The 11614-nt window shown below is 45.8% G+C and overlaps 1 protein-coding gene and 1 pseudogene across 1 annotated transcript; both read right to left on the reverse strand.

The window, feature by feature from the left end:
- LOC141025539 (alpha-amylase/subtilisin inhibitor-like) overlaps window positions 1-3805 on the reverse strand; it is a 94464-nt pseudogene extending 90659 nt beyond the window's left edge.
- Window positions 3806-7162: 3357 nt separating this feature from the next.
- LOC109733003 (alpha-amylase/subtilisin inhibitor-like) lies at window positions 7163-8010 on the reverse strand. Its single transcript, XM_020292208.3, has one exon. It carries the CDS (start codon window positions 7949-7951, stop codon window positions 7232-7234), a length of 720 nt encoding a protein of 239 aa, XP_020147797.1. The 5' UTR covers window positions 7952-8010; the 3' UTR covers window positions 7163-7231.
- Between the last annotated feature and the right edge of the window lie 3604 nt (window positions 8011-11614).

Raw genomic sequence — 11614 nt, forward strand, 5'->3', positions numbered from 1 at the left:
ATTAGCTAGAGTAGCTTCGTGCAGAGTACTGTAGACATAGAAATTTGCAAAATACATACGGATCTGAATGTTGCAGACTCGTAGACTAAAATTTCTCTCACCGGCAAAAACATGATCATACCTTATTACTCTTGGGTATTAATCACATAGCAATGTGAACTAGATTATTGACTCTAGTAAACCTTTTTGAGTGTTGGTCACATGGCGATGTGAACTATAGGTGTTAATCACATGGTGATGTCAACTATTGGTGTTAAATCACATGGCGATGTGAACTAGATTATTGACTCTAGTGCAAGTGGGAGACTGAAGGAAATATGCACTAGAGGCAATAATAAAGTTGTTATTTATATTTCCTTATATCATGATAAATGTTTATTATTCATGCTAGAATTGAATTAACCGGAAACTTAGTACATGTGTGAATACATAGACAAACAGAGTGTCCCTAGTATGCCTCTACTTGACTAGCTCGTTAATCAAAGATGGTTAAGTTTCGTAACCATAGACATGTGTTGTCATTTGATGAACGGTATCACATCATTAGAGAATGATGTGATGGACAAGACCCATCCGTTAAGCTTAGCATAATGGTCGTTTAGTTTTATTGCTATTGTTTTCTTCATGACTTATACATGTTCCTCTGACTATGAGATTGTGCAGCTCCCGAATACCGGAGGAACACCTTGTGTGCTATCAAACATCACAACGTAACTGGGTGATTACAAAGATGCTGTACAGGTGTCTCCGATGGTGTTTGTTGAGTTGGCATAGATCGAGATTAGGATTAGTCACTCCGAGTATCGGAGAGGTATCTCTGGGCCCTCTCGGTAATGCACATCACTATAAGCCTTGCAAGCAATGTGACTAATGAGTTAGTTACGGGATGATGCATTACGGAACGAGTAAAGAGACTTGCCAGTAATGAGATTGAACTAGGTATGAGGATACCGACGATCGAATCTCGGGCAAGTAACATACCGATGACAAAGGGAACAACGTATGTTGTTATGCGATTTGACCGATAAAGATCTTCATAGAATATGTAGGAGCCAATATGAGCATCTAGGTTCCGCTATTGGTTATTGATCGGAGTTTTGTCTCGGCCATGTCTGCATAGTTCTCGAACCCATAGGGTCCGCACGCTTAACGTTCGATGACAATTTGTATTATGAGTTATGTGATTTGATGACCGAAGTTTGTTCAGAGTCCCGGATGAGATCACGGACATGACGAGGACTCTCGAAATGGTCGATAAGTAAAGATTAATATATTGGAAGGCTATATTCGGATATCGGAATGGTTCCGAGTGATTCGGGTATTTTTCGGAGTACCGGAGAGTTACGGGAATTCGCCGGGGGAAGTATTGGGCCTTAATGGGCTTTAGTGGAAAGGAGAGAAGGGCCACAAGGGGAGGAAGCGCGCCACCCCATGGGCTGGTCCAAATTGGACTAGAAGGGGGCGGCGCCCCCCTCTTTCCTTCTCCCCTCCTCCTCCTTCCCTCCTTCTCCTACTAGGAATAGGAAAGAGGAGGGGAATCCTACTTGGACTGGGGAGTCCTAGTAGGATTCCCCACATCTGGCACTTCCCCCTTGGGCCGGCCACCTCTTCCCTCCCCTCCTTTATATACGTGGCCATGGGGCACCCCAATAGCACATCAAAGTTTCTCTTAGCCGTGTGCGGTGCCCCCCTCCACAGTTACACACCTCGGTCATATCGTCGTAGTGCTTAGGCGAAGCCTGCGCCGGTAACTTCATCATCACCGTCGCCACGCCGTCGTGCTGAAGGAACTCTCCCTCAGCCTCAACTGGATCAAGAGTACGAGGGACGTCATCGAGCTGAACGTGTGCTAAACACGGAGGTGCCGTACGTTCGGTGCTAGGATCGGTCGGATCGTGAAGACGTATGACTACATCTTTGATAAACGCTTCCGCTTTCGGTCTACGACGGTACGTGGACACACTCTCCCTGCTTGTTGCTATGCTTCTCCTAGATAGATCTTGCGTGATCGTAGGATTTTTTTGAAATGCTACGTTCCCCAACACATGCATGACAAAAAACGTGACCTACTGTGACAAACACGTACCATCACTGAAGTGTATTTTTTTGTAGTGCACCCAGGCGAAGCAGAGGAAGCAGAGGGCGCCGCCGTCCAAGCCCCCGGGCATGTCTAACACCGACTGGAAGGCGGAAGTTCAGCGCCGGGAGGCTGTCACCACCGACCGGTGGAACAGGGCCAACGCCAAGAAGGCCCGGGACAGGGCGGCGCTCGCGACTGCGGCGGTGGCAGAGCAGACAGATCACGCGGCCGAACAAGCCGAGGCGTCTCGCGCGGGGATGATGAATCCACCCGGCGGCCACGGCCCTTACGCGTCCTGGAGCCAGCAAAGCGTCGGGTCTCCGACCGGCTTCTCGTTGTCGCCACAACCCTGGGGCTGCAAGCCGTCGCCGGGCTACGCCGACGGCGACGCGCACGGCGGGTTCAACCCTAACATCACCTTCCCACATGGTCACCTGGCCCAGCGCACGCCCTCGCCCGCCTTCGCCCGCGTGTAGTACCCCCCGTACACCTACTCGCCACCGGCCTACGCAGCCTCCCCGACGCCACCTCTCCGCCATGGCGCGCTGCTCTTCTCACAAGCCTCCTCATCGCATCTTGCCGGAGAGGGGCGCCAACATCGAGGGTCAGGTATGACATGCCGGTCTCTGCCATTTCTTTTTGCCGTGTGCGCCGCCGACTGTTGTTCCACGGCGCAGATGGTGTGGATGTTCGCCATGTATCGCCAGGACAGCAGCACCGACCAAGATTTCAAGTACCTCCGCGTCTTCTCCCGGATCGAGAAGTGCGAGAAGTGGGCAGAAGTCCGACGCACCTTCGCCAAGGCCAAGGAGACGTACAAGCCGGACACGCCGACGCCGGGGGCGGCCGACGGGCACCCGGACGACGGGCACCAAGTCGGCGAAACACACCGAGTCGGCTACCGCGCGTGTGCAAGAGTCCATCGAGCATTGCGTCGCCGACGCCCAGACCCGGGCCGCCCAGCGGGAAGAGAAAACCGAGGCGCAGTGGTCGGCGTTGATGACGAACAGCGCCGTCAAGCTCGACCTGCTCCGGACCAACGTCGCCGCGAAGAAGACGAACACCGACCTGGCTTTCCTGATGGGGGGCGCGGACATGCTCCGGAGCGACGACAAGCAGCTCAAGGCGTGGTACCTGGCGGAGCGTGGCCTCATCCTGAACCAGATGCCGTCGACGGCGGCGCCAACTCCCACGCCGACGCCAACGCCGCCGCCAAGCCCGAGCGATGATGCCTCCACGACGCCCTGCACAGAAGTTGCACCGACGCCGACCAGCCCGCGCACGCTGACTCCTCCGACGTCGGAGGCCGACACCCCCGTTTGATGCATTGCCTACGCGTCCTTTCTTTTGCACGCCGAACTTTTCATTTGATCGCCGTACTGTGGCAAGGTGATTGCCGAACTGTGGCGTTGATCGCCGGACTTGTGGCTTTTTTTGGTAGCGGGAATGGACAAGTTTGAATTTACGACGCCTTGGGGGGCGGCACGTGGGGGCATGGCTGGGACCTAGATCGCCCCTAGGGCCTAAAAATCGCCGGGCGAGCGCCTAAAATAGAGCCGGCCTATGCGCTGGGGGCCGAACGAGTGGAGATGCTCTTAGCTCGTGGTCGTCCATGTCGTAGACCGGCTGTGCTTGCACCTGAGTGGGGTCGCACCGTGTGGCCAGCTGGGAGGCCATGGCCAAGCCCAAGAGCGGGAGGATGAGGAGGAGAACAAGGCAGTCCATGGCTATGAAAGATGAATGTGGTTGAGTACTCCTATTTGAGTTGTTGGTGCTTTGATATCTTCAAGGACATCAAGACAGTGGGTTTATATGGATGGTGTAAGAGTGACGAGACTTTAGTTAATCGGTAACATTAATAGGATAGATATGCATATATTATACTCATTTAATGATTTAGATTTGTTCTTTATGCAACAATTTATGGGTAGATCGGCCTCATTTAATGTTGTATTATTTTTGATCATTTTATCATGTAGATAAATAGGTGGATATAAAATTCTTCAATTATTAATGACAATGTTTGTCATGGATTTTGTCCTTTAGATTTTTCATATATAAAATCCTTACTTTTGTCCTTTAAATCTAAAGGACGAAATAAAGTTTTTATATATGAAATAAAATACGAAATAAGGATTTTATATACGGAAATTTTAAAGGATGAAATCCCTAAATAAGTCTAAAGGACTGAAAGTCTCCCACTTGCCCCCCCCCCCACCCCCCCCCCCCCCACACCGAGTGTCTCTGCCATCTCAGGAGGAGAAGAATGAAAGAACGGAGCGGGATGAGTAACAGACTGAGGGCAGTATAGTCAGATGTAGGTTCTTTTTTTTTGGACGACGCTAACGCCCACACGTGTGGTGGGAGCCAAACCCGCCCACACGCCCTATAACACACAGACTACGCCACGTCACCGCATGCATGCATGTGGGAATCTTTTTGGATTTTCAGTTTTTAAAATGTTTATCTCTTAAATGAAAAATCCGATTGAAGATTCGTTTTCACCATAAATCCCTCGCGACCAGATCTTCGAAACTAGATCTCATATCAATATATTTCGTTGAATTTTTTTCCGGGTTAAAAGTTGCCATGTCTATTGCCTATGAATTGCCATGATGTTTACACTGAAGTTGTCATGATATGTTTCAGCTATTTTATTCTACATTTAAAAGTAAATTTTGACATATTATAAAATAGGGAATTAAGAAACTAGACTTGTCATAAACCATAAACTAAAATTGCCATGATACATGCACTTAAAATTGTCATGGTTCATACAAAAAATAATTTTCATGGTCAAAGTACTGGAATTGCCATCATAAAAAACTAAAATTGCCATGCTCTACAAACTAAAATTGCCACATGGCAACTTTAGTTTAAGCACTATGGCAACTACAGTGTAAACATCATGGCAACTTTTGGGCAAAAAAAATTTTGTTGAAACATATCAACATGGGGTCTAGTTTTGAAGATCTCGTCGAGACGGATTTAATGGTGAAAACGGATTTTTAATTCATTTTTTAATTAGAAGATAAAACATTTTTAAGCCGAAAACCAAAAAGATTCCTGCTGATGTCATCTATTCATACGTGGCAAAATAGGTGATGATGGAGGCGTGTGGGTGATGTGCAAGATGCCACACGTGTGGACGTTATTTTTTTCTTTTTTTAGGATGCAGTCAGATGTAAGGTGTCACTACTAGACAACAACATACTACTGCTGCATATAGGTCTTTTGTTCCCTATCTCCTACAAATTAATAGTACATGTATTCATATTTTCTTGCTAAAGTACATGATTAAGTTAGCTTTCTACATATAAATATGTACACTATGTAATGTTGGGCCCTCCTTAGAGCATTTATAGGCACGATGGGCAAATCCGGCCCCTCAAACATCCAGGCACTGACCGGGCACGTCTTAAATAATTAATGCAATCCACATCCGAACATCTCAATTATCATATCTCAAATTCATACAAACTCATGCAACTACGTTGATGCACACACATCGTCCGGCTACTCCATCACTACTAACTAAACATTCCATCGGACTACCAACATTTGGTGTGGACAGTGATGTGTGAGAGGACGACGTGGACAGTGGCCGAGGGAGTATATGATAAGTTTTGCCATGGCGCGGCCACGAACTAAGAGTATATGATAACGACCATGCACATCTAACTTTTAGGATATACATGATGGGGACTCACGTACCTACTCCCTCCCTTTCAAAACAAGTGTGGTTTATTTATTATAAAGTTGGGTGTAGTTGAGAGACTAATTCCAAAATTAGAACTATATTTTTTTTGAAAAGGGATACCAATTACACCCAGCCTCTACACCTACAAGATGTTGCAAAGACATCCCGGATGCACACAGTCAAAGAAAAAAAGAAAAAAAACAAAGGTCCTGCCACAGTGACCGACTCCTGCCAACAACCACAAACAAATACAACACCCAGAAAATATAAAAGGCCTCCAAAAACAACGCCTCCAAAAAGGAAACTGTGCACAAGCGTCGTCGTTGCCCAATCCAAGATCTTAGGTTTTCACCCTAGAGAAGTCCGAGCTCTCAAAACAATTCCTTAATCAGCAAGCTAATTGCTAGACACAACCAATGAAGGCCACACCTTAGGATTTCACCCTGAAAGTTCTGGCTCGGCACCCGAGGAGCACCACCAAAAATGAATTCCTCCAGTGCTACCGCACCCACTTGACACTGCTGCTCCTGAGAGTTATCAAACACCTGGCTGGCTCCATTGCCTCGAAGGCCCTGTCCGTCTAGCTGATCCTCCAATCTCAGTCGCCATGACCTTCTCCACAGTTGTCGACACCATACAAATCGAGAAGCCAACATGTCCCATGGTGTCAACAAACAATAGAGCTTCGCGTCACGCCCTCATGGAACCTCGTAGGTTGAAATGAACGTTCACGACCGAATTCTATCCGATCCAGATATCTTGGGCAAGATCTCCGACAACAGTTCCAGAATACATCGATTACTAGATCGAGGAGGAACGATCATGCAGGATGTTGCCATGATGCGATAGGAGCACGAGGACCGCCACCTTTATTATCACGGAAGTAGGCCCACACGCCGCCCCGATCTAGCCCTCCGACGCCCGATCGCAGCCAAGGGCCGAACTCCACCAACCCACCCAGATCCAGATCTAGATTGGGGGGATCGGCAGCCCCAGCACCGGGCAGCCAAGGTGCACCACCGGCCAGAGCACGCCATCATTCCGGACAGGGGTAGCGCCACCGCTGAAGCCTCGCAGCACCACGCCACGAGGAGCACCGCCGGACAGGAACCGCCAGGGATGCAGGGGAACCACGCCCAAGGGAGGACCCGCCACTGCCTGGGCTTTGCCCGGCAGAGATCCCCTGAGTCGGCGGCCGGCGGGGCGTGGGTCCCCCTGAGTCGCCTCTGCGAGGGGTGCGGAGGTCCATCAAAACTTGATTTATTTATTTAGTTTGAGAAATTAATCCAGATCTATTATCAAAGAAATCTGAACTCGATTTCCGTTGGTAAATTTTAGACATACAAGAGGATTTTTCACACACAAAAATAGATGCAAGAGAATTAGTCCCAAACACCTATAGTTTTTATGATTGGCATTGATCGATCAAGAGCAACTACATGAATACGAGTCTAGTTAGACATGAACGCAGGAGGCCTTCGGCGGTCCACGCACGGAAAAGGGCACTTCTTGAACACGACCATGAAAGGCTCGCGCCCATCCTTTTCTTTCCGTATGGTCAGCCACTGCTCACCGCGGTACTCGTACAATACCACATCACGGCATGGCGGCTTGTAGCACGATACCAGCTTGTACCCTGTGCCATGCCTCTCGACACGAAACCGGTACGACTGCTCCCTGCATATGACTCCAGGCGCGCACTCTGTTGTCACAGTCGCCGGCGCCCCTATAAAGTGGCCGACCGTCACGTGTTGCTGATGCGTTTCGAATTCACCCTCGATGCGCCACTGGAGAAACATCATGCATCGGTTATATGTCCTGTTGAAGGCCAAAACAACGTCGTTCGAGAGGCGGGGGGCGTAGCCGGCGCCCGCATCCGCCGCCTGGATCATCACGGGCTTGCCCAGGTACCCGGACCGCCCGCCGCACCGCGGAGCGACCGCGTGCAGAGGGCAGTCGTAAGCCCACCAAGTGCCGGCGCTGAGACAGCGGCCACTCGTGTTGCCGTTCTCTGGTAGCATTATGTGGTAGAGGCTGTCGATCGTTAGCTCGTGGCCGTCCGTGTCGTAGACCGGCTGCGCTTGCGCCTGAGCGGCGCCGCACGGTGCGGCCAGCTGGGAGGCCATGGCCAAGGCCAAGAGCGGGAGGAGGAGGAGAACAAAGCGGTCCATGGCTATGAAAGATGAACGTGGTTGAGTACTTGAGTTGTTGGTGCTTTGATATCTTTGAGGGCGTCAAGACGGTGGGTTTATATAGATGGTGTAAGAGTGACGAGACCTTAATTAATCGATGGAATTGATAGAAAAGATAAGTATATATTATACTCATTTAATGATTTAGATTTGTTCTTTATGCAACAATTTATGCGGTAGATTGGCCTCATTTAATGTTTTATTTTTTCATTGTTTTATCATGTAGATAAATAGGTGGATATAAAATCCTTCAATTATTAATGATAACTTTTGTCATGGATTTCATGCTTTAGATTTTTCATATATAAAATCCTTATTTGGTCCTTTAAATGTAAAGGGCTAAATAGGGTTTTATATATGAAATAAAAGACGAAATTAGGATTTTATATATGAAAATTTTCAAGGACGAAATCCATAAAAAAATCTAAAAGACTTAACTCCCCCACCGAGCTTCTCTACCATCTCACGGGGAGAAGAATGAAAGAACGAAGCGGGATGAGGAACAGATTGAGGGCAGTATAGTCGGATGCACAGTAGGTTCTTTTTTTAGGGTGCAGTCAGATGACAGATGTAGGTGTCACTACTACGGAACAACATACTACTGCTGCATATACATCCTCTACTCTGCATGGAACAAGAGATGAGCGGTCGATCGAGGTGGCCCGATCGAGGTGGCCCGTTTGGGAGATAAACACAGAAGCGGGTAGACATCAGATGGCGGCATGGTGGAGCATGCCCCATAGCCAGGTGTGCACCGACCGGCCGCTCAAGCGCCGGATCCCCTCGGGCGCCTCGCCTTGGTTGAATCCCTCGTGCCCCTCGCGTCGGCTCCCTCGAGCCCTGGATCCCACGCACGGCTGGCATCCGCTGGTTGGTTCCCTCTAGGGGAGATCCTACTCGCCGCTCGCTGCGGCAAAGAGGCGCGGTTTCGCAGAGGTGGTGTCCAACTGGGCCAGCCCATGAATATAGCGGACTTGCGCTGTAGCTAAAAAAGAAATACCACGGTCGCAAGAATTCAAACTCAGGACCTGACACTATACCTAACGTGGTACTACCAGTTGAGCTAGCAGTCGTTACCGATTCTACAGCAGCGCCAAGCTTAAAGAACCAATCCCGTAGCCCAGGTCCAAATTATATCTTGAAGTTCAAAAGCATTTTTTATTAAAAAAACAAAGGGATTTGTGACACACAAACAAATTGCTGATTTGCAAAAAAATGAGATATTTGCAAAAATCAGGAACATTTTTTTTGAAACGGGAACATTTTTTGAATTCCAAGACAGAATTTGAAAATGTGAATATATTTTGAAAAATGTGAAAACAAGAACATTTTTTGAAAAGTTGAAACTGAACAATTTCGAAACTGCTGAAAAAATGAAGACATGCACATATTTGAAAATTGCAAACAATTTTTGGAAATGGGAACATGTTTTGAACTGCCCAAACATTTTTCAAAATTTTTGAACAAAAATTTGAAACTAAACAATTTCAAAACTCCTGAAAAAATGAAAACGTGCACATTTTCAAAATTTCTGAACAATTTTTGAAAACGGGAACATGTTTTGAACCGCCCGAACATTTTTTGAAATTTGTGAACAAAAATTTGAAACTGAACAATTTCGAAACTCCTGAAAAAACATAAAACATGCACATTTTTGAAAATTGCGAACAATTTTTGAAAACGGGAACATGTTTTGAACCGCCCGAACATTTTTTGAAATTTATGAACAAAAATTTGAAACTGAACAATTTCGAAACTCCAAAATGAGAACGTGCACATTTTTCTGAATTTTTTTTGAACAATTTTCAAAAATGGGAACATTTTTTAAAATTCCGGAGCATTTTCTAATTTGTGAACAAAATTTAAATACATGAACACTTTTTGAAATTGCAAGCAAATTTTGAAACATGAATATGTTTAGAATTTTTGAACAAATTTTGAAAGCGGGAACATATTTGTTAAACCGAACATTTTTTAGTTTGTGAACAAAATTTTAAAAGACGAACACTTTAAAAAAAAATAAGTGAACAATTTTTGTCATTCTAATATTTTATGAAATTTCTGAACAAAATTATGAAAATGGGAACATTTTCTGAAAAAGGAACAAAATCTGAAAATTTCACTTTTTAGAAAATTTTCTGGAAACATTCGTTGAAAAGAGAAAAAATAGTAAGAAGAAAGACAAAAAAAAGAAAGAGAAAAAACGAAAAAGGAAAGAAAAATAAAAAATAAAAACGAAAATAAATATAAAAGAAAAAACCGGTTCAGGAACCTCCCGGCTAGAAACAGTCATAGAAGGTTCCCAAAACCGGCGTACTTGGAACGCTTAACAGGCCAGCCCACGCGCGTCGCTCGCTCGATAGCCCCTGTGCGGAACCCGACTGTTTGCCGCAGGGAGCGGCAAATAGGGTTTTCCTCCCTCTAGCGTCGCCTCGGCTTGGTGCTAAATGGGCCATTGAAGCCCGATCAACGCAACCACGGGCCTTCAAAACAAAAAAGCTGCCCATTAGGACAGACGGCCCAATCGCGGTAAACTGGCACTAAAACAATGATCTAACGGCAAGAAACAATCTAAATGCGTAATCCAACGGTCAAAATTGCTAGGGGTGCGAGAGAGCTCACTTTAGACTCGGTTTTACTGTCCTAAACAAATAGTGAGGTTTGAGGCGAGGGAAATAATGCTTGGTGATTGTGAGTGAGTGACAAGTGGGTTGGGCCAGAAGGTCGTGTGCGTTAAGGGCTGTTTGACTCCTTGATTATTTTTTAAATAAATGAGACTTTTAAAATATGCTGGAGAGAATGAATTAGTTTTGGTTCTTAACTATGAATATTTTCAAACGCTCTCATATGTAAACATTTTGGAGATTTACCCTTCATAAATCATGAGAATAGTTTATAACAGAATCTATCGTGACACGGGACGAACATAGGAAAGTAAATGGCTTAGGAAAAACAAATTAATATGAGCTACTTTTAATAGTTGTTTTCTGAACTTGTTTCAAGGGGTGACTATATAATATTTTATACCATCATTTAACTACGCTAAATATTGCAATCTAAGCAGATAGTTGAGACGTGCCATTCGAAGAAAAATGTATAAAATATTATAAACGCCCAAAACTCAGGATTTGGATTACCAAGCTTAGCAAGGTCTCAGAGTATTGCAATTTGAACTGCTCTATCCCAGACTTAACAGTACAAAGGTTACTTTTCATATCCTACAGAAAACATCAACACCCAGAGGAAGATAGTGGAAATGCAAAGTAACAGAAATCAGAAAAGAAGCTTGAACTTTACAAATACCTGGATCTGTTTCTTTTGTAGCTCGAAATGTATATCTGCCTTTGCCTGTATATCTTTTGCCAGGCTATCACCGTTCACCAGCACAGCAGCACTGACATCTCCCGTATTACCCACAGAATTGTGATCTTTGTCGTCCATCTTCACGTTATTAGTGACACAACTGGTGTCTTCTTCGTCCGTCTTCACATGATTAGTGACAGACTCGTGATCTTATTCGTCCATCTTTACATTATTAGCGAGTCAATGAAAAATACTTGGTTATTTATCCATTTCAGCCATGGAAAAGGGAATAAATTTCATTTCAACAGTATGTTAGATATGTCAAGATAACGATAGGCT

The sequence above is a fragment of the Aegilops tauschii genome, chromosome 6 (assembly GCF_002575655.3).
Source record: "Aegilops tauschii subsp. strangulata cultivar AL8/78 chromosome 6, Aet v6.0, whole genome shotgun sequence".
NCBI classification, from domain to species: domain Eukaryota; kingdom Viridiplantae; phylum Streptophyta; class Magnoliopsida; order Poales; family Poaceae; genus Aegilops; species Aegilops tauschii.